Here is a 27,566-nt window from a genome sequence, read left to right as displayed (position 1 = left end):
TATGTTATTTATTGCTCATTTCACTGTTTTTAAGATACTGAAAGGTTTTGAGTGACTTTTTTTAGGAAACAAAGTTCTTAACCTCATTTATACCATTTGAGTTCTTAAGATTTTACAGAGGGAAGTTGGTTAATTTATTTATTAGGATAATTAATATTTGTATTAAGGGATATTGCTTATTTCATTGTAATTTTGTTATACGTAATAACTTTTTTTAAAAATTTTTTTTTTATGAAGTTGTTCTGCAGAGTAAAATTCTACGTAGTTTTTAAATTTAACGTTTGGTGTTTCCTTCAGCCATTTTCCCGGTACATTTAAAAGCCAAACGAAGGCTGTCAGCGAAGCTGCTAGTATTAAAATAACTTAAGGCAGTTAGTAATACAAAATACTTTTAAACAAATAAACTCTGGTTATAATAAATAGCAAATTATCAATAATTTTGAAGCGTATGATACTTTTCAAAACAGGTTGGTAAATGCAGTGGTACTTTGCATTCGTTGCACTGCCAGGTAGTGTCCTCCTAATTTGGTGTTGACGTATCAGATGACGTATTAGATGTGCGTCTTTGCCCAAACAAATGCATAATGTCAAAAGTAGCGAAAGGAGTTTTTTTAGAGAGAATACAGTTTCATTGCATGAGTATTGCTTTGTTGTTTATATAATTCTATATTTTACGTTCTTTTACTGTCTATCCTTTCTTCTGTAATACTTTTCTTAAACGTTATTAACTTGTGAGACATAGAGTAGAACTAACAGGCTTCGCCGTAGAAACTGGTTCTAGAAAGAGCTCTACGAGTCAAACCAATGGCGTAGAGAATACATAAGATACAGATACAGTGGGAATGACGAGAGAAGAATAAGACTTCGTAGCTTAGATGTAACTAATTGTGTACGTAATCTTCGTCATTTTATCATGTGCGCGTCTTCGTTGAAATAATAATTAAATATTAATTAGTTCTTATCAATTCTGATGCAGTTAGACGTACTGGTCATAAGAGTTCTACAATGCATGTTTTGCATTGACACTGCATATTTTCTAATTTTTATAAAGTGAAATTAATTTATTATTATTATTATTATTATTATTATTATGAGAGTAGCGATTTTTTTTTTTTTTTTTTTTTTTTTTTTTTTTTTTTTGAATTGGAAGTTTTTACCTATTTTTTGTGAGCCTTAGAATATTTTTACAGATTTTGCGAGTATTGAATTTTTCCACGACTGGCTGAATTCTTCCGTATTATATTCCAATTTCTATTGTTATTGTTTGATTATTTTTCTTCTTTAAATAATTTTAACATTTATTGGGCAAAAGATATCTACAAAGTAATTTCAGGCCAAAATCAAAAGCCAGAATTTTGAACCTTGAATTACTGTCCAAGATTCTACATCACATGTATTTCGTTACCAAAAAAGCCATTTTGCTAAGCAACATAAAATGGTACTCGTCGCTTGCCAGTACTATAAATCAGCGTTGGTACTGAGCTATCATTTTCTGTACTTAAAAACTTGAGTACAGATTGATAGGTACTACACTAAAAAGAAAATTTGTGCATCTACAGTATAACATTTCAAAACGACTTTCACGTAAATAGAAATCTTGATTTGACGTAATGGTATTATTAACTTTGCCAGAATCTATCTGGTTTATAACACTAGTTTCAAAAATATAAAATGTTTATTCAGTATATATTAGTTATTTGTATGACTATCTGCTATATTCAACTTTAACCCGTTTATTCGTTTACCATATTAAGAATGTTTTCGTAGCTCTTCTGAGAAAGTAGTTTAGGCCCTCCATCTTGAATGTTTTTTTTTAAACGTGAAAAAAAAGTTGAGACGCTATTCTTTCGAAGAGATGCCACCATATGGGATAGGTGCACCGGATTTCATCCCCGCATTCAACCCCATTCCATCTATAACCGTGTTCGCCCCCTTTTTTGCAGCTTCCTTTTATTTATTTTTACCTACTTTCCACCTCTCTCACGGTGAGGGGGAAAAAGGAGAATCTGTGGGAATATTGGAGGTTGCCTCTAAAAGAAGATGCTTGCTGTTCAGGGCCACGAAGCTGTTGAAGTCATGCGAAGAGAAAAAAAAGTTTCAGCTGAAATTACGCTTCGAATTTTGCGAGAGGAATAAGATGTGGAAAAAATTTCTTTTAGTTAAATGCTGGATAAATTTTTTTGGTGCTTTATGCACTTACTTAATGGGAGCTTGCCGATTTTCGTTTATTACTTTCTTTGCTTCTAAAGCGGATTTTTCTCACCGCTTGCTCTGTAGTAATCCACTTTTCTGCATATCATCTTTCCCCTCCCCGTGTAGAGGTTTAATTAATCTTCTAAACTCATATTTGCAATTATTAGTCCTAAAAGGCTTTGTTCTTGAGGGATTATTGTTTTCGTTTTGCGATTTTGCGTCGAGTCACTCTGAATCTCCGTTTCACTTTTCAAACTGTTGCCACCAAATGTTATCACCCTGCATTTTATTAGAAGAAATTAAATAATGAAGAATCTGCATAAATGTATGTATGTTTCTCGCATTGTGATAAAACAGCGGTACCTAGAGCTGTCCAATTTTGAATGACGTAATCGTACTGCGAATATAGACATCTTGAAGCCCAAATTTGGAATTTGTTTTATTACCGATTTCATATCCTTGAGTTTGTTAAATCAAAAATTCGTAAAAACGAATTTTTGATTAACAAACTCAAGGATTTCAAAGCAAACAATGGCAACGTTGTACAGGGGGGGGGAAATCTTATCTCCAGCGCTTGAGACTATGTATCGGAAATTCTAAAGATATGCTTAATTTAAAATTACTTTGCGATATTGCTCTTGAACTGAATTTTATGTTTTAAGGGCGAAGAACATGATATTTAATAAATAAAGGTAACACACAAATTGCTAATAATAATAATAATAATAATTTTAAAAAACCCGCCATTTTGGACGTAATTTAAAATCTGAAACCTTCAGACTTTTTTTTAAAATTGTTTGAGTTCTTGAAATTAAATATAGTGTGCGAAGGTATTGAAAAGATCTTGCTTAAAAAATCATGCGCCATTTAGGCCTTAAAAATGCTGCTTATTTCTACCGTATCAGGCATATCACCTTTCCAATTAATAGAAATCAAATAGTCTTCTCGCGTTTAAAAATTACATTGCTACACTATAATGTTTCTATTTGTATTTACAGTTAGTAGAAAAGGCAATGGAAATTTTTTTCCTTTTAAATTTGATTATTAGAAAAAAATCGCGCGTTAAATTGTCAGCTGTAAAGTCGTAATAGTTGTCGATGACAAGCATATCCTCAGAAATCGAGAATATGACTTAAACCTGTTTGATAACTTTTTTCTATTAAACTACTGTTGCTTTCTTTTTTATCCATATTTTATGAAAAATATCCTGCTGCTATATATGGTGGTTTTATGCGTTTGTTATTGCCTGCCTGTTACAAACTCTCTTGTCGCGATTAGACTTTCGTTGCCTAGACTAGCTCAAAAGCAATATATTTAGTCTGCGTATATTTAGATGTATTATTTTAGGATTATGAGTTTTCTTGTTACAATGTCTGTTTCTTTTATTTCCTTTTGATTTTATAAGTTATATTATATGAGAATCGTGTTATATTCTAAAAAGAAAAAGAATCCTTTATTCTGTCCTTATGTACACATGTTAAGCAAAAACATCGTTAAATTGCATTCGATAGCGGTCAGAAGGAATATTTTATTGAAATATGATACCGGAATTTTTCGTACACTTACTTCTTACAAGAAAGTAAAATTAATGGTAGTACGTTGTTTTCCAATAAAACGTACCAACAAGTTTATTCCCATTTTGGTTTTTTTATCAAAGGAACTAATTTTTAATTAACATGTGATATTTGTCCACTAAAACTTAATATTTAGCTAAGCCAACAATCAAGAACATAGCTTGGAAACACGAATTTTATATTTCATATTTTATAAAACTTTAATGAACTTTCGATTAACAAACTCGACGATTTGAAAGCGAGCCGTGGCAACACTGTGCGGAATAGAACAATTTTGTATCCAGCACGCGAGATTGTCTTCGGAAATTATGCTGTTTTTAAAAGTTTTGTGATTTTGCTATTGAATTGAATTGTATGTGGAAAAACGTGATATTTAATGAATAAATTTATCACACAAAGGGTTAATAATAAAATGACGAAAAAGAGTTTTGAAAGCCATTTTACTAAGAAAACTGCTTACTGATATGATGAATTGAGAAAAGATTGAAAAAATATTAAAATGTACAAAGGCGGTTCGCACGCTTTTTAGACGGTTTTCATTGTATTTGAAGAAATATGTTACTTAAAATTTTTATATTTTAAATGTTCTGTTTGGTACTCATATTCTTCACTACCTTTCTAGACCGTAATTTCTTGCTGTTTTGACACACTACTACTTATTGAGGCACTGTGGGTAAAGAGAAGGTATTTCATATTTGAAAATTGGTATAAAATATGTTCCTAATAATATGTAGAGTTGATCTTAACATTTTTTTTCACTTTCTTTATTTTAAATTTGCAGTTATATGAAAAACCAGCAACAATCATAAATCTCTTTGAAAATCTTTCTTTAGATTCTTTGAACCATGTTTTAAGATTTTTTTTCTCCACTCTGATGAAAATAAATCGTTCTGTTTTTATTGCAGTCATTTAAATACACCCAAGATTCATCTATTGTGACAACATTTTTCCATTTTTATCCGCATCTTTTTCATGAAGAAATCTGCAGAGTGTTCTGCATTCGACAATTTGTCGTGGAGAAAGACGACACACATTATATTTTTTCGCTTTTTACTTCCTTGTACAAAGTAAAAAGGAAGTATTGTAATCGCGAAAAGTTTCAGAATATTTCAACAAAAATATCCATTTTGACCGCTATCGAATGATAATTTAACGATGTTTTTTGCGTGATATCTGCACGTAAGGACAGAATAAAATACTCTTTCCCTCCAAAAAAATTATAAAACTGCTCTAAAATGAATTCTGAAGAGAATTTTTCGTGGCGTCTGTACGGCTCGATGTACGATCTCGCATACCTCAAAAACGAGTAGCCTCAGAACGTTGAAATTTTGTATATAGGACTGCTATAACATGTAGATGTGCACCTCGTATTTTGGTTGCAATCGGCCGCGCCAAACGTATATAAATATATTTATATATATATCCAATCTGTTACCCGGCTCAGTGATCTCAGTTTCTTTACTCTTATATGTTTGTAAATTGTACATTTTTTGCTTTAAAAATGATTGAATTATGTTGTTCTTATCTTCCGGTTAAGGTTTTTATGCCTTTAATAAATCTGTATGCAATATTTTTAGAATTATCAACAATTTTAAAGTTGTTTAAGTGCCTCTAAGCCTAATAATTTTTTTGATGGCGGCCATTGATTGTTTACATTTGAAACAGCAGACTAGTGGATTTGTCCCTAATCTAGAGAAACTTAGCTTCCCAACAACAAAGATAACGCCTTCATTTATTATCGCGAATTAAATCATGCTTAATCCTTTCTGTAATTTTTTCGAGGAAATAAGTGTTTAAGATTTACTTCGTAATTTTTAATACAGGTATTTTGACTTTTTATGTATTTTTGCCTTGTCGGCAAGTCAGAACTGAATGAATTGAATGAGAAGTATTCAATCGTCTGTGAAAAACTGTTTCTTTTTCGTTTTGTTTCCTTAATTTCTTTTATACATCGTTCTAGCTTTATTATAGTATTTGAAGAGAACATGTGGCAACAATTAGATAATTCTTTAAATGATGTAAATTTTGTGTATTCTGAGTTATAATATGAACGAAATATGATACTGTTAAGTGAACCTAGCGGCATAGTGTCGCCTATGGTAAACAAATAGAGTGAATTTTAAAGAATGCATTTATTCTATTGTGGTTTATGCGCTGTCGGCGAAGTAAATTTAATTCAATCTAATAAGTTTAAACGAAATGCAAGAAAAAATGCGTATAATTTAATTATCCATACAAGAAAGTCATGTGGTGTACAAATCAGATTTTTTAAGATTCAAATCAGCGTTACTCACTTTGTTTACAGTTGACACTGAACATTTTAATGATATTGACTTGTCGGATTATCTTTTAACATTACAGTTCTGACCTTTGCAACATTCGAAGCATTCCGTGTTTTCTTTGGATATGTATTCGGAATTAATTTTCCACTTTACCTCTCCTGTTGACAATATTCCATATCGTAAGTTTAGATATCGAAAACCCGGGGCTTTGTATAGCGTTTTTTGATAACTAGATACTAATAATATTCTTCGGAAAGAGCACAAACATAGCCTTCCATCCATTGCTTCTTAAAATGCGCCAATTTGCATGAAAACAAAAATGCCAAGTAGCAACCAGTAATTTATACTTACAAAAATATAGTCGCATTTAAAATAAACTGATATTTCTTTCATAGCAAAGCAAAATTTTCTAAAAAATATGCGAACATCTTCTGTATGCCAACATTGGACACTGCATTGGGAATTCTAAACATAAATAATAATTTTAAAAGCATGCTGTGCTGCTTTTAAAATTTTTGCAGCTCCGTTCTTGAATTGTATATGGCATATGTGCAAAGGAAATGGTTCTTAATAATAAAGCTAAAAAACAAAGAAATGGGTTAGCAGTAGTAAGTTCAGCAACAGACTGGTTGAGTGCGAACTTGGCGGAAACATAAAACAAATTTAACAAACCCATTTAGGCGACCGGTTAAATTTGAACCCTTTCAAATTTTGCTTTTTGAGTTTTTTAAAAAGTCCTTTTAACAACATTATATGATCACTATTATTTTATACTATTAAGTGTCGTAAATAAAATAGCTGTCAATTAGCCTAATATACCAACTGCAAAATTTCTAGCTTTAATTTATTCTCGTGTTCTGCAGAGAGATCCTGAGAGGCGTTCGTGGTCTAAGACTCCAGTGTACTTTTGAGAATAAAAAAATATTGATTTTTAACATTCATCGGCAGTAATTATTTTCTGTAAATGGACCGTCTTCGGAGGTGACCGAAATCGCTTCGAACCGAGCGGTCTTATTTGTAACCCGCTAAGCATATAAATTATTTAAAATAATAAGCTTTGAGAAAAAAGGATTATGCTTCACAGAAAAGGCTCCCTTCCCTCCACTTCTCCGAAATTAAGTTGGTCCTCATAATGCATGTATATAAACCATGCAGGATACATTAAATCTGCTGTATGTTAATGCTTCTTTAGTTGCTTATTGTTTATGATATGAAATTTTTGCAATTTATTTTTTATTATATATGTAATTATAGTTCCCATGTCCAGCCTCTCCCCCCCCCCCCAAAAAAAAGTGTTGCAGAAAAAAATCGAATTTAGCAAATCGAGACTGCATATGATTTGTGATCCAATAGGAAAACGTATCCTTTGGTGTTGTGTGTGTGGGGGGGGGGGGGATCTATAAATTTTAAATCACCTTCTCCCTTTATTTTGGGTAATAATATCTCAAATATTAAAAAGCAGTGTATTCCTATCCTCAATCTTTAAGGTCCAGAAACACGCTTCTTAAATATTATAAACGATAAAAAAAATTGTATTGTTGAAATTATTAGTCCAAAGGGATTTGAATCCCGAAGGACTATTAGTTTCGTTTTGGCATTTTGCGTCGGACTCATAAATGTCGGTTCACTTTTCAAACTGTTGCCATAAAATGTTAGAGTCCTGCATTATATTTGAAGAAATTAAATAATGAAAAATCTGCGTAAATGTATGTATATTTCTCACATTGTCATAAAATAACGGTACATAGAGTCATCGAATTTTGAATAACGTAATCCTCCAACGAATATGAGCATGTGGAAGACCAAATTTGAAATTTGAAATTTGTTTTATGATCGATTTCCTATTTTTTAAAACTTTGACGAATTTTTGATTAACAAACTCAAGGATTTCAAAGCGAGCAATGGCAACGTTGTGCAGAAAAAACATTTTTATCTCCAGCGCGTGAGTCTCTGTATCGGAAATTCTAAAGATATGCTCGTTTTAAAACTATTTTTCGATATTGCTGTTGCACTGGATCTTATGGTTTAAGTGCGAGGAACGTGATATTTAATAAGGAAAGGTAACACACAAAATGTTAAAAAACGCCCCTTTGGACGTAATTTTAAATCTGAAACATTTCAGATTTTTTTTTTTTTTTTAAACGGGCAGTGTGCCCTTTTTTTTTATAATGTTCAAATAAATATAATTTTGCATATTTAATGTAATGTTAATATTTGTATAGTTATATTACTGTATTAAACAGTAAAACTAAATACGTGATGCTATAAAATCTTCTAAGGAAAAATTCCGATGACATAAAATCGTATTGAAATACCGTATTAAACATGCAAAAATAATTTGAAAAACTGAGCTAAATGGTAATAACCCAGTAATTCTGATGAAAGAAAATCCCAGTGTTAAAAAAGTAATGAATTGGAAATGACTGTCTAACGTTGCAAATAAACTTAGAGGTAAAAACGCAATTTTTTTTTTTTTTTTTTTTTTTTTTTTGTCTAACAAAGACCCAAAATAATTCTGGAGAAATAATATCTCAAATATTAAAAAGCAATATATTGCAAATGATACTACATTATTCACTGCCACTTGAAAAATAATATAGACATAGAATGAATTGAAATAATTTTGAATATAGTGAAAACCGCCGGGCAATTAATTCCGAAATGCCCTAATGCCTGGGTGTCTAAACTATGACCGTTTGAGGGCCGCGTTGCAAAGGAAAGAAATTGCGGGGCCGCATCGCAAAGAAAATTGTGGGGGGGGGCACACATACAATATTTTTTAACAAATTAAAATAAAAATTAGCCTATGTTGTTTTATTAAAATAAATGAACTTCTTTTTATTATTAATTTGTAAAATTTTCATTTAATTTAGTTTAGATTTCATAAAGATGGAAAAAAAAATTCAAATTAATGACATAGATGAATTTGCTTTTGTTGAACAAGCAAATCGTTATCGGGTTCAATAGACGAGGTTGCAATTCTTAATGCATTTTCAAGATATTTGTCAGTGATCTTATATATAACAATTTATTTACTAAAATATTGATTATATTATCTCCTAATATTAATTTTAGTAGAAGTATCTAAAAAGAGTGAACCCATAGGTAGGATGGTTAATTCCGAAAATTGTTTTAAAGTAACTTGAATGTAAATTGTTAAAAATGTTTTACGGGGACTTGAAGTAAATCATGAATAACAAAATTTCAATGGAAAAAGAAATCAAATTAAAAGCAAGCAATTATTGCTGATTGGAAATTAGTTGACTTTTCAATGGGAACAAACCAACTCCCGTTCAATGAACAATAATTAATAAATAAATACGAAGGTGTTTCGTCTTTTACTCAAGTAATATAATGGTGATGCCAAACTGGCAATTTAAGTTAGGCCAGTCATTCACTTATGCATTTAAAAAAAAAAAAAAAAAAAATTAGATTAATTTTAATTTGCTAAATTGGTGAATTTATTTTCACGTTTTCGTTTTGCACTTGATTTACTTATGCAATCTGAATTTAAGTGATATTGTAAATTAGTTCGAAAATTAATTCTTTTATACTATTTAACGCAGATTATTAACTTTAAATTTGCTTTTTTACGTATATATATATATATATATATATATATATGCTGCATTCTTAAAAATAATTGTTCACAAATACTGGTACTGCCAAAAGCTGATGACATTAATAAAGCATGATTGTGAAAATTAGGATATTTATCGCGGGGTAGGTAATCTTTATAAAACTCTAGTAAAGAAACATTTTCAAATTTTTCTTTCAGTTGAATGTCGCTTTGCAGTTAATACGTCAGGACATACTAAGATGTTTTTATTAAAATTTTTATTTTAAAATAAATGCCAACGAATCGATTATATATGAATCAAATTCAAGCATATATTTTTTAAATAAAAATGTGTAAATTCAAATACTTTCATAATTTGCGTTTGGGCCGCACTTTTAGACACCCATTCCCCAATGCAACGAAACAATGGACGAGGAACAACATTCTGAAAGTTTTCTTTTTAGTTTTTGCCAGCAACAATTAAAAACAGGATTCTGCGAGCTTTCTAAATTAAAACAAATTTGAATCTTGCATAGGTCAACATATTCCTGAAGCCCGAAAACTGTTGGGAGGACGTAAAATGAATAGTGTGTGTGTGTCTGATATATTGATATTTAGGGTCCGATTAAGGAAAGAATGACGCCGCAGACCCTGGGTTTTTTTTTTTTTTTTTTAAATTTATTCATTTATTTATTTATTTTTTAGTCCAAAGGGGTTTTATCCCTGAGGGACTATTTATTGTTTTCGTTTTGCGATTTTGCGTCGAATTACTCTGAATGTCCGTTTCACTTCTCAGACTGTTGCCACCAAATATTATCTCCCTGTCTTATGTAAAGACTATTTCTATTTGAAGAATTTTTATATCTCTATTTGAAGAAATTAAATAATGAAGAATCTGCATAAATCTATGTATGTTTCTCGCATTATGATAAAACAGAGGTACCTAGAGCCATTCAAAATTTTCAATGACGTAATCCTACTGCTAATAAGGGCATCTGGAAGCCCAAATTTGGAATTTGTTATATTATCTATTTCATATTTTGTAAAACTTTAACGAATTTTTGATTAACAAACTCGAGGATTTCAAAGCGAGCAATGGCAACGTTGTACTGGGGAGGGAAAAAAAAACATTCTTATCTCCAGCGCGTGAGACTATGTATCGGAAATTCTAAAGATATGCTCAATTTAAATTGCGATATTGCTCTTGAACTGAATTTTATGGTTTAAGTGCGAAGAACATGATGAAGGTAATGCACAAAATGAATAATAAACATGATGAATAAATAAAGGTAACACACAAAATGTTTTAAAAAAAGCCCCTTTGAACGTAATTTGAAATCTGAAACTTTTCAGATTTATTATTTATTTTAAAAAAACCTTTCTGTTTCTGGAACACGCACTTTTCTTCTTAAAAAGTTATGAGGAATAATAGAATGAGTTGTGACTCACTGAAATGTTCGGAATTAAGTGATAATCAGGACCTGTTGAAATTATGTGCGCATGGAGATTAATAGTTTTAAATTCTAAATGAAATATACAGCTGTATTTGTTTTGTCGCTAATGACGGTAATAACAAAATTCTGACATTCTGAATTCTAAATATTAGCGTACCTGATGGTTGTGATATGCAGAGGAGGCAGTTCAAAAGATAATTAACCGAATCAAAAAAAGGGGGAAGGGAAAAAATCCCCTTTCTTTGCATTAATTGTGGAAATTTCTGCCAGAGTAATGAATCTACTTTCCTTGAACCCCGTATGTAAATTAATTTAATAATTAACCTAATGTATGACATTTTTGTGCGTTATTGATATTACAACTGAAGCTAAAGCATAGTTATAAAAATTATAAACTAAATGCATGGAGGCGGTCTGTTATATTGTGTAATGTGGAGAAAATCCACCAGCCGCTACGTAAGTATTCTGTTCTTGCATTTCTAGTTTGTATCTATATTTTCTAGAATTTCTTGATCGCGATCAGTTGCGCAAAAGTGTTCATTGACAGTAGGCGTCCGTAAATCTTTTTTCTTTTATTTTTTTTGCTGGCGTGTAATCAGCCTAGGAGTTAAAAACCAAGCAGTCGAAGCGATCCGATGCCGAGGTGCTTTCGCTCTGCCTATCAACTAGCCAACAACCAAATCAAGTTCAAGGACAAGCTGAATAGTGCGTGGCGGCATTCATACTATCTCTCTCAGTCTTTCTTTCTTTCCCCTCCAGGGTTGCTATGTCACGTTCCCTCGCTTTCTCTGTATCTTGAAAAATGTTTTGTTTGATATTTTTGTTATTTAATTCAGGTTTTGGATCGTGTTCCGTCGCCACAGTCGCCAAATTCTTTGTCGAAGAAAGTGGCGATGTTGATGTTGTACCCGGCACGCATGAATAAACAAGGATGGGTAATTTTGGGGGGTAAGAACTTCCAAATGGAAAATATTTTATCATAGTATTTCTGCTGATAATTTAGAGGTGTTAGCTTCTGTTCCAGTGCATTAGTTTGCAGTTCAGTAAATTGGATTTTTGTTGAAAAAAAGTTAATATTATGGGATAGTGATAATATTTAAAAATTCTTCTGGGTTATATCATATGAGAATTTTCATCGTTACGGCGCTGTCTCAGAAACGCATTTTAAAAGGAAAAGGTCGATACGGTGTATAAAATGATCAGGAATAGAATTCTTGTGATAATGTTACAGTTAAGGACTAAATTCAAGAGTTAAAGTAAAATAGCCAACAAGATATTTTTAGTTTGAATTGAAAGAAATGAAACACTGTAAAAGAAATAACAGAAACTCCTAAGGAAGAAAGAAAAAGGGAAAAGCTTGATTGAAGATGAATACGGTGATTGTTTTCCCTTTTAATCTTTGAAGTAATATGATGTCCTTTAACTACTGTATGGCACCTACTAGATGCAGACGACTTGCTTAGTTTAAATAAGTTAGTAAGCTTAGTAACGTAACAATATAAGAATGAAATGATTGGAAATTATAATGTTTAATGATGAAACAAATGTAAAGAATTTTTTTTCTAATGAGGAAAATTTTGCTGATTCCTGGATTTCTTGGCTTATTGTACTAACAATCGAGCATCCTTTGCAGGGATTTGTGATACCATATTTCAGCCACTTGTGGTTATTGCCTGAATTTTTTTTTTTTTTTTTTTTACTGCACTTTAAATGAAACTCAATAGGCGTATTACTATTGATACCACGTTTATTGGAACTCAGATGTGAGCCATTTTTAGATTCCAGACTATAACGTCTCTTGCTGGCATTTCCCTGTTAAGGATGATTTGCTCTTCACTATCGATCAGACTCTGAATGAAATATCGGTTCTCCCAGAAAGAAAGAAAGGCTTTTATTTATTTACTTAGTATCACGAGATCCCTCTGAAAATTTTTTATTAATGTTATTGAGAAAGATAAGTCAGCGAAACCCGGGAAAGTACTACTCTTCCGTTATGTTGACATGATGTAATTTGGCATTATGCCATCGCAATGAAAGCGTTAGCATAAGCATTGCTTATTAATAACTTGAAAGGAGACCATTCGTTTATATATTTAACTTCATTTTAAGCTGTTAATAAATCATTTCAGCATTCAGTAAATTGAGCTGTAATTTTAATTATTTATTTCTTAAAGTTTCGTTTTTCAATTGCCCCCCCTCAAGGATTACTTTATACATTCTTTATTAAAAATCTCCTTATCGGGAAAACAGCTAGCAGTGTTCATATAGATACGTATATAGTATATGATGTTATCTGCAAATGTAAAATTAGTACTCTTAGTCTCCTCACTGTTGCTACTTTAACATCGGTTTTGTTCATATCACCCAGACTGATATTTGCCTCGCACATTACGTATGGTTCCTAAAATTTTCAAATCAAAACACGATTTTAGTCATTAGTCCTGAAAACGCCATTTTATCTATCAATAATTAGTCGACCATTTATGAGGCTATTTTGCTATCTATAACTAGCTATCGCTATCGTATTTGAAAATTTGCTTTTAATTCTTGTATTAAGCTTCAAATAGTATTTTGCAACACCACTCTCAGGCAATTTAGTAATAACCCATGGTTTGTATATATCCCTTGCAGTCTGAAAGATTCCAATTTAGAAGTGTTGCCAGAGAAATGTTTTCACAAACCAACAAAAACGAAGAGGTACACTGAGTTACAACTCGTATGAAAACCGTAAATATTTCAGAGCGATTCTGGTAACTCTATAGTTCTATCCTTTCTATGTTAACGATTTAAAAAAGTGGGGCTTTGGAATGACCGTGTTACATGACATTAGGTTATTTCGAAGCAGGAGAGATGAAAAATTAACAGTGCCCTCGCCTGGACTCGAACCACGGACCTCTCGAATACGCGTCAAGCGTGCCCACCACAGCACCACGAAGGCATGCTAAGAAAGCGGGAGAAATACCTTGTAACCCATATTTAACTTTGCATACTAAATTAATAAATTTATCTCACACACTACTATAAATATTGCTTGCCATTATCAAGTAATATATTAAGTTATTTTTGATATTCACAAACGTTATTGTGGCTATATTTAAAATTAAAGCAGTATATAAGTATATAAGTCGCAGTATTAAGTCGAATAAGTTTATTAATCCAGTCTTACTTTTCGTAGAGCGAATTTTTATGGAATACATTTTTCTAAATTTTTATTAATATTAATTTTTTCATGGTTTTAAAAATGGACATAATCGCCAATTTATATTCATCGTAATTTAATTATTAGATTTCTTGCTATAATCTGAAAAACACATTAATCTTTAATTTGCCATTAACATCAATTATGTCACATTAAGTAAGAACAGCATCATTGCTGACATTCTCTTATATCCCTTACTGTAAAATTTCAAATTCGCTCGTGTCTTTTAGAATAAGGATTTCGTCTTTTGTTTATCGTTTAGAATAAAGTCTTATAATAATATTTAACAATTACATGAATCTGAGTCTTCAGATTCTCTAATTACAAACGAATACAATTCCCAATGCATTTGTTACTGCACAACATGAATTTGATTTATTTGCCATTTCAAAACACAAGGTGATCCAGTACTCACTAAACGTTTTAAAAATACTTTTCCTAAATTTACGATGCATATTATTAGCTTAGAAATACTTAAACGGTTCTTTTTAAATTTTAGAGTTGCTATTATATCTATTAGAACGCGTTTGATTCTGCTTTTCAAGTACTGCTGTGAGTGATCATCATTACCTTAACCTTTCATGACCTTCACCCAGCACTTTCCATGACGTAGAAGCAACGGATTTTATCGTATACATGTGCAGACTACCAATGGCCTCAGTTCGAGAGGAGATCTCCGAAGAACCCGAAATTCTTAAGTATATAAATAAGGAATATAAAAAAGAATGAAGCTAAAAGTTGTCTGCATTGAATATGTTAAAAGTATTTTTTGGACATTGACTATCTTGCATTTAGCTCCTGTCTTGCATAGAATTCCTATCTTGCATTTAGCTCGAATGAATTTTTTTAACAGTGTGTGTTTCAGTTGCTTTTTGCAAGGGAAGCTTTTCAAAGTATAAGTTTTTTTTTTTTTAAATGAGTCAATAATGAGCCAAGTAAGACTTAAAGAGTTGGCAATCAATCCCATTGAAAATGCGATAGCTAAAAGCATATAATTCCGATGGGGAACAGAAGTCCAAGCAGCTCGACGCGCCCCCAAAAGTTTAGTTATTGTTATTATTAATATTGACAAGAAAGTTAAAAACATTTTTTAAGTCATCAAAAATGGTAACTTACTAATTTTTTTTTTTTTTTTTTTTATTTTAAAAATATGGAGGGCACTTGATTAAGTGGGAATAGTATTTAACTGTTGCTGGAGAAGGTAAAGAATCATTTCTTTCATTCTATTTATTCCAACTTCTAGGTTCACTGGAAAAATATGTTTTTTTTTTATGTCTCTGCAATTCCCCCCCCTAAATTTTACATGATTTTCGCATACTCGTCTCAACAGCCAATCAGAAGACTTCTACTGAGAGATATCTTTGACTGCTTCTGCCGGATTCCCTGCATACTTGTAAATATTTATTTTATTTTTGTATATTGTCTTCCCAATTGTGAGAAAAATTCACTTTGATGAGTTTATGCACTGAATAATTGTAAAAATGCACGCTGTTCCTAAAACTTGGACGAGCATCACTCCAGCCTACCAGATGTCGCTACAGCCTCACGTGACAAAGTAATCACGCCCTCTGTCACCTTGCATCCTGTCCTCCGGACATACTTATGCATTTGCTATACCTGCAGTGTAGTTATTAATTCATGACAGCCGGTATACAACTTGCTATCTGCAAGCTACACACGGCTATAGTGAGAAAAGGTAAGGAATCATTCTTGCATTTACTTTTGCGAGTGTGGGGTAAAGGCTGCTGATCTAAGCGAATCTAATTGAGGGCAGATTGTAATGGCCAGAAAACTCGGAACGAGTATCTCCAAAACTGCACGACTGGTAGGTTTTCCACGATCTGCTAGTGTTAGTATTTAGGCAAAGTGGAAAAATGACGCTGAAGCCAGCAGTAGACCGCAATATGTTGGACATCCACGGTCATCAAAGAAAAAGGACGTTGGAAATTGTCCTGCTTGGTATAGCAAAATCGGCGGCAAGCAGTGGCTCAGCTGGCAGCCCAATACAGTGCAGGTCCAATTGCAAATGTTTCGGAACACACAGTTCATCGGATATTGTTGGATATGGAACGGCGCAACAGACTCCCACTCATGTGCATTTGTTTACCAAGCGAGATCATGGCCCGGGAACATGAAGACCTGACCATGGATAATTGGAAAGCCGTTGCTTGGTCTGATTAATTACGAATTTCTCATTCATCACGCCGATGGTTTCGTCATGATATGCAGTCTTCTAGGCGAATAGTTGTTATCCATACAGCAGGTCATACACACTCTGGTGGTGCCTGTATTATGCTTTGGAGGACGTTCTCATAGGCGGCTCTGGGATCCTTAGGTGTGTTAGAACAGACCATGAAAGCTGCGGACTATCTGAACGTAACTGCGGATCAGTTGTACCATTACATCTGGTCTGTCTTCCCAGCTGGAAATGGAATCTTCCAGCAGGACAACGCCCCATGCCACAAGGCTCGAACTGTGTTGGGGTGGTTTAAGGAGCATAAGGATGAATTTCAATAAACTTTCTGACCACCTAACTCGCCGAATCTTAACCCGATAGAGCACATTTGGGATGTCATGGAGCGGCAGCTCAGGGCTGAAACTCCATTGTGTTGGAATATCTCGATTTTGTGTGACTACTGCTTAGACATTTGTTACAACCTGTCTTCAGCCATCTACCAAGAACTTGCGGAATCCATGCCAAGGCGAGTTGCAGTTGTTTTGCAGGGCAGAGGTCGCGCAACGTGTTATTGAGTAGGTGATCATAATGTTTTGTCTCTAATGTAAGTTGTTTTTTCTTTAATCTAAAGGTCTTTTGTTTTCCAAACCATTTTAACTATCTAAATTTAATTAAATAAATGCTAATTATATATTTGTTTTGATATTTTGTATGGTCATAATTCTAATAGGGGGGCAGGAAGATTTCCGTCCCGAGTTTTTACAGTTGTATGTCTGCCATTTTATGCAGGACAACATCATTCCATATTATTTCTTTTGTAAAAAATCTCTTATTCTCAAACTTCTGAAGAAGTTTTAATAAGTATCTTGAATAAAAGCCTTCGTTTCAGCTTGATTGAATGTCCAAATCTTTGTATCTCAGACCATGTGATATTTTATCATGGGGGTTGTCTGAAGTCACAAGTATATTGAGAATCCGTCAGTGTAAGTGGCGATTTTAGAAGCTATGTTCAAATATTTGTAAAGAAAATGCCTTTCTACTATTCTTTTTTTTTTTTTTTTCCCCCCCCTTCCTTGTCATCCGGCAGTGCTTAAAATAATGATGACTGCTGCATTCAGTATTTATTTTTTGGGACATTCGGCGCAGGACTGACCGTGCATAGAACCGATAACCTATATGCTGGTACAGGAACGAGAAAATAGCACAAAATCAGTTTCGACTCTGCCGATGTCGGTGCTATGTAATGTCTGCCTTGTGTAGACCGTAGTAAATAATTTAATCGCATTCTTTTTCTTTTGATTATTGAGTTGTTAAATGCAATCCCTTAGTTACATTGTGCAATGTCCGACTGCATGCCGGTATATGCCATGTTGATACTATACAGGTGTAAACTTTAAGCAGCATGGATTAATCTTCATACTCATTATCACATCAATACCAAAATTTGTATTTTATGATGTCAATGTAATATATCGAATCGGTGCCGTGTCGATCCTACACAGTATTGATTTTGATGTGCAGTGTTGATTTTAAGTGCAGTATTGGGTTTAATGGGCAGTATTGATTTTAATGTGCAGTATTGAGTTTAATGGGTAGTATTGATTTTAATATGCAGTATTGATTAGTAATCAGATTAATCTTACTCTCTATCGCAGTGTCTGTACTGTAAATGTGATTCTTATTTTGAGCTGTTTATTGTTCTTTTATAGATGAAGTGCCGACTTTACCGATATAATGGGAGGGGGTCGTGATTTTATATGTTTTTATTTTGTTTGCATTATTATAAATTGCAAATTATTCAACTATCAATTTTTTAAATGCTTTCTAATTCTTAAATTTCTGCGTATTTTTCGATTCAAGTATGTAAACCATTTGTACCAGTCTCGTTTTATTTCACCTCGTAGTACATGAGTAATAAAAATCAGGTTTGAAGTTTTGTTACAGGTATTTTAAAAGAATATGGAAAAAATATTTTATTAGTTGTCGCATATATTTGTTAATTTTATATTCAAGCCCAGGAAAAGTCACAAATATAGACGAAACGGATTTTTGTACTTTGTTTTACTTAATATTAAATTATGTAGAATCGGCTGGAACGAGAATTTTAAATAATTGCTGCCTGGTGTATATTTACGGATACATTATATTTTGAACTTTCTGCATAGAATATGCCAGAATTAGAAGAGTCCTGCATTTTAGAATCAGGTCACACATTAACTTGAATAAAATTAGAACTTTTTCAAATCTTAAAAACTTATATATACTCTTTATGGATTAAAAGTTGCACGTCGGATGCCTTCGATTAAACTTTATTATACTATTCTTCTAAATTCGGTACCTTAAAAAGTCCTGTGTAAAACCTGGTTTTAGTTATTCGCTAATCCGTTAAGGATATGATTTTAAGAACTCATCCGTTGGGAAAGGGGGCAGGAATATTAAGTATTTTTTCCCATTTTTAATTTATTAGGGATCTCGAGGTAATTTTATTTCAACGCTAAATTTTCTACCCCTTTTTCTCTTTCTGTGGAGTTAGAATTTATCGCCTGGATAGCGATAAAGCCGCCAAAAATATAAACCTGTATTTCTTCCGTCCGGTAAAGTTTGGGATGAAGAGTAAGATTTTCCGAACTTTTTTTTGTTCTTGTGGGCCTTGGAAAAGTGCCACCTGTTCTACTGACTGCGATATCGAAGGCCGATGTAGGCCACTCGTGCTATCGTGCCCTTTTATTGGGCCCCCCATTATTTATGCTTCTGATTTTCCCACCGTTCTTCGTAAATTTTACATTTTTGATTTTGTTATTGTCACTTTTACTTGCGGCCTCGTGGGATATTGCCTTTTCCCTCCTGAATTTCACTTTCATCCGTAACCGTGTCAGTCATACGATAGGCAGCATACGAGTGATTGGACTTATTAAAGATGTCTAAAAAATATCGATACCTGTTATGGCATTTTCTACGATGGTGAGTTATTGTTTGTGTACAGTTTTGATGTTGATGAGGATATGTATGTTTTCTGAATTCGTATTTATGTACATTGCTTTGAAATTTTGTGGATTTGAAACATGATTGCAAGTAATAGACAGTAAATTAGCGATAGTGTTATGTGCAGGAGGATAAAAGAATTTTTATAGTTATTTCAGAAACGCGTTACATTTTATTCATTTTTATGTTTATACTCTTTAAAAACGAAGTTTGTACATATTGTTGCATGCCTGTATTTAAATTTCGTACTTTTTATTAAGATATACTGCCATTAATCTTTAAATTTATGTCTTTTTGGTGATTAAAAATGCCTAAACGCTGTCGTATATTATGTTGAATATACTTATCAAGATTTTTGTTTGTAAATTTTCATCGTAAATATCAGGCAGACAATAAAAATAATTTGTCTTACTCACGGTATTCCTTAAACAGTTGTTGTCGTACTAATAAAAAATTCAGATTCTTTATGTAAATCTGCATTATTTGTCCTATAGCTTTAATGAGGGTTAGTCTTGAGTATCTTAAATGTTGTTTTAGTATAACAGTTGACAGTTAATAAAAGTTGAACATCTTATAATTATATAAATCTCAGAAAGACTAAAATTTATTATTTCCCAAGAAGCATCAATGGTAAATGGTTGATGCCTAATGATTTAATACACTGGTAATTTGTATTAAATTCTCTTTTCTAATAACTAAATAAGCTGACTGCATGCTTTTCATAACTACTAGCTCATAGCATGATTTGCTGTAATTTATATACCATCTCTCTTTTTAAATTAGTAACTATCATTTTGTTGTAAATATAAAGGGTAAAGTGCAGAATCAGCCACTATTTGTTTAGCACTTTTTACAAGAGTTGGATTTTTGTCAATTTTCTTTGACTTTTTAAATGAAAATAAGTTGGTGTGTACATGGATAAAGGAGTGCACAATGCCGTTTTTGGGATTCTGGAATTTTTTTTAAGTGAAAAGAGGTCGATGTGTACATGAATACCAAGTTAGTGCAATTCTTAAAAACGTGCCAAACAGTGGGTGATTCTGCTCTTTCCCCAATATAAATACTTTCAGTTTTAGGTAAAGTAGAAAACAATGTTATGCAATCAGAACTCAGAAATTGTTATATGTTCTTAGTTAATGAATGGGTTTGATTTAACATTTTGGTACATAAAATATGTTTTTTAAAATTATTTTTTAAGTTGCAAAGTATGGCACTCAGTCAGAATACTATGATGCATTTTTTCACTCATTCTTGCTTTTTTTACTAAATGGTGCAAAAGATTCCAAATTTTTTAGAGGTAGCACTATACTGGTATTTTTCTTACAGAGCACCTTGATCAACAAGATTCATGATTTTATAGGACAGATTTTAATATTTTAAATGCCAACATATATCCTCCAAACAGTTTGAAATTTTTCCATGTAAACAATGTATTTGGCTCGTTTCCAAATTTTGCTTACATATGCTGTCAAAGTTTAATTTGAGCAATGCATTGCATAAAATGACTGTAAATATATTTTTATAATTTAAAACAAACAAAAAAATGAATTGGTAATTTTTAGATAAAAATTTAGCAAATCAATAAAAATAATTTGTCTTCTGCTTCATGTCAAGTCCATTATTACCTTGAGATTATATTACCCCCAAATAGTTTGTAAATCTGCCTAAAGGAGGGCATTACATATTCAAAGTAGTTAGACTTAGGTTGACTAGTTTATCTATGTCACTGAATGTGTACTGCCCCTTTTAGACAGATTTATGAACTAATTTTGGGTAAAATAATCTCAAGGTAAGGACATGAAGTGGAAAACAAATTATTTTCTATTGATTTGTTAAAGAAAAATACTTCTGTAATTAATTTTTATAATGAATATAATACACTAATACTTCATATTTAAAATAATTAAACTTCTTTATTTAAAAAATAAATGAGGTTACAAAACAAAGAGGTTGAAAGCATGAAACTTGAAAAGGACAGATATTTTTGCCTTTGATCACACATTTTAAAATTTATATGTAAAAAATTTCAATTGATTTTTTTATATTTTGAATTGCAGAAATATATTTATAGTCATCTTTATGCAATGCGTTGCTCAGATTAAACTTGAAGCATAATTTATCTTGAATTTTCTTTCTTTTGTTCTGGGGCGGCATATGTAAGCAAAATTTGAAAATGGCCCACTTAATAATACACTTTTGTTATGCATTGCTACTTTAAGAGGGGGGAAAATTCACCAATACTAATAAGAATTTAATAGAAACCATTCAAGTAGACAAATGCCATTTATTATATTAAACTAAAAATTAAAATTTATTAAATACAGATAAATATTTAAATAAAAATAAAAAAAATATTTTTAATAAATTTAAATTTACTAAAAATAAAAAAAATTTAATTCTTAGAATTTTTTATGACTTTATGCATTGTTTTCTGACAATTTGAACTCTCCGTATTTGTTAGAAGTCCTTTTTATCTTAAAATTGTTGTCAAATATTGTTCATGAAGTTAATTTCCTTGCAAAGATTCCATGACTTACTTATCTTCCCAAAATTCTGCCATTTTGTTTTGTGAATTTTGTTGTACTATAGGCTTATGGCATTATGTACAAAAAAAGCCTTATGGCTTTATATCCATCTTTGAAAGGCTGCTTGGTTGAAATGTTGAGTAGTAAGAACAGAAAGACCTGAAAATGTTGTTTAAAGCAGCTATCATCAACCCTTAGAACTTCACAGACCACTACTTATATAATTTTACAGTGGTGGCCACTTTTGGAAATTTTTATGTTTTTGAACTTTGTATGCTTATAGAAAATGTTACATTTCGCAAAATGCAAACTTGTATATATCATTTTAAAGAGAATTTATTACTGAATTCAATACAAAACACAAAATTCAATTATTTGCAATACCAAAAAGTTATATGTACTTTAATATAAGTAAAAAACACAGTTATGAAGTGTTTTGTAATGTCTAGCTTTCCTGGCCAATCACTGTTCTTGTTCTGAGAACCAATCAAATGTTAGTAACTGCCAGTAGAAGCTGACATCATGTTTACACTTGAAACAATTCATTATTTTGCTTTGTTCTGTAGAAGGAGGACCTGTTTCTTATACACTGCAATTGCAAGTAGGAATTTTTGTAAAAATTTTTAATATTTAGTCAAGAAGCAATGACATCAAATAAAAGAGTAGATTGGACACCTAGAAAGAGATGTAATATTATTGTGTTACGAGAAAGTGGTCTTTCCTATGCTGAAATTGCAAGACAGGTGAGTGGTTCAGTGACTACATCTGGAGTCCGAAAGTTTTGTTTACGATATCAGGAGACAAATTCAATAAAAAACAAAGAAGTCAATCCTATCAAAAATTTGTGGCACTGTTTGAAAACTTGTCCGAATGAGGCACCCATCAAATAAAAGGGAACTAATTGAGGCTATAATTGTTTCCTGGCATCATGTAATAATGAAAGAAGAGCTTGAAACTCTTGTCAGCTCGTGAAGCGTCGATTTGAAGCTGTAATCAAAAATAAAGGGTACCCTACTAAGTACTGATAACTCACTGCAATCATCACTATCTAATGTATATTGATAACTATTATCGTTAAACTTTTTTTGTATTGCAAATAATTGAATTTTGTATTGAATTCAGTAATAAATTCTCTTTAAAATGATATATACAAGTTTGCATTTTGTGAAACGTAACGTTTTCTATAAGTATACAGAATTCAAAAAATTTCCAAAAGTGTCCACGATTTTGGCCACCACTGTATATTTGGTGGACCACTAGTATGAATTTGAAAAAAAAAAAAAAAAAAAAAAAAACCTAAATCAGACCTTAAAAACAATGTAATTCTAATTTTCATTTGTTCATATAATTTTCGAAACATCTGGCTTTCAGCTGCATCCCTTTATGGAAATTCAGGCTACGCCTCTGATTATGAGTAGCAGTTAAAACACTATTGATACACATATTTCGTTCACATTGAAAAATTATATGAAAAGTACAAAAATCTTACCTTCTTGTACAGAAAGCTTCGCATTTCCATATCACTGAAAAGGAACTTCACGAAAAGCAAGAACAAACCGCAAACCAGCAAATGCAAAGCAATAAACTGAAAGTGTTATGCCACCAATTTTTTATTATTGTAAGCATAATAATCATCACTTACTCAGGAATGGACCCATCGATCAACAGTTAGACAAACTTCCAGTGATTCAGTTCTAAACAAGAATGAAGATGGTTCTAAAAAAAATCCATCAAGTTGCCTATTGACACAGAGAAAAACTGTGTTATTAGAGACTACAGTAGCTTGTTTGTAATTCAAAAGGAAAGAGAATTCCATTTTATGCTATTATTGATAACAGCAGCATATCCCTGGATGCAACTCTCACTTTCTAATGTCGCTAGATATACCATACACCTGCAAAAGTAGCTAAAAAGTTGCAAAATTCAGAAAGAATTTTGCTAAAAGTAGTAGCTAAAAAAAGTGTAATCCATATTCCATAGTAGGTTTTGTTACTCGTTATTTTTTAAATTGAATCTTCAAAAAAATATAAATATTGTCCCAATTTTTCTGTGGACCATCAAAAAGTTTTCACGGACCACCGGTTGGCGACCGCTGGTTTAAAGAACATATTTATGTGAAAAAAACTAAGTCTTATATGATTAAATTGAAAATTAAATTAAAAAATTAACATGCGTAAAAATTAACAGATTAAATTGAAGCTGATGGTTCAAAACTGCATATCTGTTATCTCTCGTCAATTCTGTATATATTTAGTTTTTCCTTCCTTTTATTTTTTCATGTTCTCTCCCCCCATTACAATAAATATTTATAGTATAGAAGCTAATCTAAAAGCTTTTTTCATCAGTGCTTTTTGAAGAGAAGCTTATTAATGAGCTTTTTTTACTCAGTGTTGTTACAGCACAAGGAGTTTATAAGTAGTTATTTATTTAAAGGCGAAATTTGCAAGATGACTGCAAGAAAAATAGCAAAATGTTGTGAAATTTTTGTGAATGCTTTTTTCATTTACTTCACAAAATAGTAATTGTTAAAAATTTGCTTAACCTCCAACCAAAAGATTAAAAAGTCTTAAGATTTAAGGCAGAGGTAGTTACACAAATAGCTGGTACATTAAAATATTACATTATATCACTTATGTATTCAGTACCTCTGAGTATGTGAAACAGTGCATCAAAAATATTTTAAATAAAACATGCTGTCTTCTAACTTCAGAAATGTTTAACCGTGGTCGAATTTACTAACAGGTAACAAAAATATTTTTCGCCAAAAGGTATTTCATGACATTAAATGCATAATAAATTTAATACCTAAAGATGCTTGGTGATAAGTGCACAAAATTTAACGCTTAGGCATAATTTGAATTGCAGAATCGAAATATGGAAAAAAAATCATCATTTCATTTCAGGAAAGGTCTGATTTTGTATCAAATACCTGTGTTAAAACAATGCTGTGTATAAATTTAATGTGTATCTTAATTTGCACTTTTAAGACATGAAAAACACAAGTTAAATTTGTCAATCAGCCCAGTAGAATGGGAGATACAAAAGTGTCTTTTTTTTCTTGGGGGGGGGTTACAGGGTGTACTTTGTATTCATAAACATAATATTAAAAAGTGAAATTGAATACTGATAATACTAACCCATTCATGTAATAAATATGTACCTTTCTACTCCCACTCCTTAAAAATGGTATATTTTTTATAATATTTCAATAGTTCATTCTTATAATACAAATTTATATTTATTTTAAAGAATGCAACTTTCTTTATTTTCCTTTCTGTAGTCATGGATAAAACTGAATGCAGCAAAGATTAGCTGTTGAATTGGCCCCTATAATTTTTATTGTAACAGAGATTGTAGAGATTGTAGATCTTAGTAGAGAAAGCTCTTCACTTCAAATGAAACCTGTCCCCAAATATAGCTGCTGTCAACACAAATTAGTTGAATGGAAATAGGTTACATTTCTGAATGTAGTAATATATTGATAAAAAAAAAGTTAGATTTTGTTCAGTAAAATTCTTGAAAAATAAGTCACCGTGTGCAGGATGCCAACTGATGTTACTTGCAAAATCATGTATATGTGATGACAAGATTAAAGATTTAAGTTAATAAATGGGTATTTAAAAATTACAGTTGTTATTTTTATGACAGAACTTTACATTCTTATTTTAATATTAAAGGTGTCATTCCTAGCACGTTGTACATATTAGTTAATATATTTATTAAATAAAACATTTTGGATGCATAGATAGTTCACGAAAAAATCATTACCTTTAACCTCTGAGCAGCATGACTGCTTTTGTATGACGATGAAATTTTTTTATATGTAATGTGTATTAACTTGTATTGAAAATAACTTTATCTTACATTTACTATTAATTAAAGAATATAAGGTTAAGAGTTAAAATCTAGTTAATAAATGTTGTTTAAATACAGCTGTTCATCAATAAATCCAAAAAGAGTGCAGGTCAGATGATTAATAAGAAAAGAAACAGTAAAATAGGTAATTTTTGAAATCTAATACATATATGTTGCGCCTAAATGCAGCTCTTCATCAGTAAGTCCAAAGAGTGCAGCTCCAATGCTTAAATTTACAAAATATGACAAAATGTTGGAAAAGTGGGCTATGTATCAAATGTGTGATTTGCTAATGAAAACAGTGAATTGGTAAAAAAGCAGGACACCTTTGTACATTTTTCATGCAAAGAATAAAACATTTAATATCAAATAATTTTATGGAAAAAGACAATGCTATGAAATTTTACAGTAACATGTGCATTTTTGTAGTTTGTTATAATTGTATATATGTAATACGTTACCCGACATTTAAAATGCAACTTCAAGAAGGAGTGGCCCAAAAATTATGCAAATTTCAAGGTAGATGCACACCACCGAGTTATGCTATTGATGTGAAATGCACTGCTCTCTGACGCATGTTAAAGAAGATATAAGGGAAGGAACCTGTTGAACCTGTAGTAGCCGCTATGAGTGTGATGTCGATAAGGAGACAGGCTCAATCCGGCAGCAATTGTGGAATGCCCCACCATGTGACGACACAGCATCATGGTTTGGGGTCCAATTGCATAAGATTCTGGGTCACCTCTAGTTTGTATTCAGGGCACTATGACTGCCCAACGATTCATGGATGATATGCTGCAGCCGTTGACACTCCCTTACGTTCAGGGAGTGCCCATTGCCCATTAACAGCAGTACGGCCACACACTGCTTGCACCAGCCAACATGTTCTGCAAGATGTGCAGATGCTTCCCTGTCCACCATTCTGTCCTGTTCTCTTGTCAGTTGAACACGTTTGGGATGCCATTTGCAGACGAACTGTGACAAATGGTTGACAGGGAATGGAGAGCCATTCCTCAGGACACCATCCATAGTTTCATTTACTCTGTACCTAGACATGTTACTTCGTGTATCACCGTCCAAGTTGGTCCTACAACCTACTGAGCCAACACTGTTCTCGCTCTGTATTATATATATCATTTCAAAATAGAAATCACTTATTGATTGTTGCTGTCTCTCTCTGCTTGCCGAGTTTCGTCGCTTTCTGGCCAATCATTTTTGCATTTTTAGTGTGGGTAGTGTATTATTGCATCTTTGATTGCCTTTTCTGTCAGTTATAGTATTTGTACTTAAACATATTTCTTGGATGAAATGATTGCATATTTAATTCTGTGTATTTGCTGTTATTTTTCTTATATAATGTAAGGCTATATATTAAATTCAAATGTTTTTCTGCCTTTACAGTACGGTCTAATGGCAGGCCATAGCAGTGTGATAGTTTCACAAATAAAATCTGAAGATCCAAGTGATGTCAGTAGCGGTTCATTGTGTCCTTCTTCACCTCATATTTACTCACCATCAAATTCGGGCCTCTCGAATAGCCAAACAGACTTCAGTCATAGAACAATGGGGCCAGTTGTTGACAGTTCTAAATCTCAGTGTCAGTCTCCAGAACAAATGACTTTGGTAATTTATTTCTCTCATTTATAAGCTTTTAACTGAAACAGTTTGACAAGTGATATTAATAGTAATAGTGAACGAGTGAGCTCATTTGTTAAATATAAAATAAGTTCTTCCTGGTGGGGATAAAAATCTTTAACTTGAATTTTA

At 32.0% G+C, this 27,566-nt stretch overlaps 1 protein-coding gene across 3 annotated transcripts in view; it reads left to right on the top strand.

Moving 5' to 3' along the window:
* Positions 1-27,566, top strand: part of ERR (estrogen-related receptor) — a 169,014-nt gene that overhangs the window by 95,874 nt on the left and 45,574 nt on the right. For 2 of the 3 annotated variants that reach the window (XM_035358148.2, XM_035358146.2), the window contains one exon: positions 27,201-27,422. In XM_035358148.2, the coding sequence (XP_035214039.1) occupies positions 27,210-27,422 (213 nt within the window). In that variant the 5' untranslated portion in view covers positions 27,201-27,209. Of the gene's footprint in view, positions 1-19,077; positions 19,399-27,200; positions 27,423-27,566 lie in introns of those variants that run through there. The other variant, XM_035358147.2, reaches the window with a different exon arrangement.

The sequence above is a fragment of the Stegodyphus dumicola genome, chromosome 12 (assembly GCF_044657685.1).
Source record: "Stegodyphus dumicola isolate Sdum_Otavi_A_Nest chromosome 12, ASM4465768v1".
Classification (NCBI taxonomy): domain Eukaryota; kingdom Metazoa; phylum Arthropoda; class Arachnida; order Araneae; family Eresidae; genus Stegodyphus; species Stegodyphus dumicola.
Note: the sequence above shows the minus strand (reverse complement) of the source record. Positions and strands in the feature narration are given on the sequence as shown.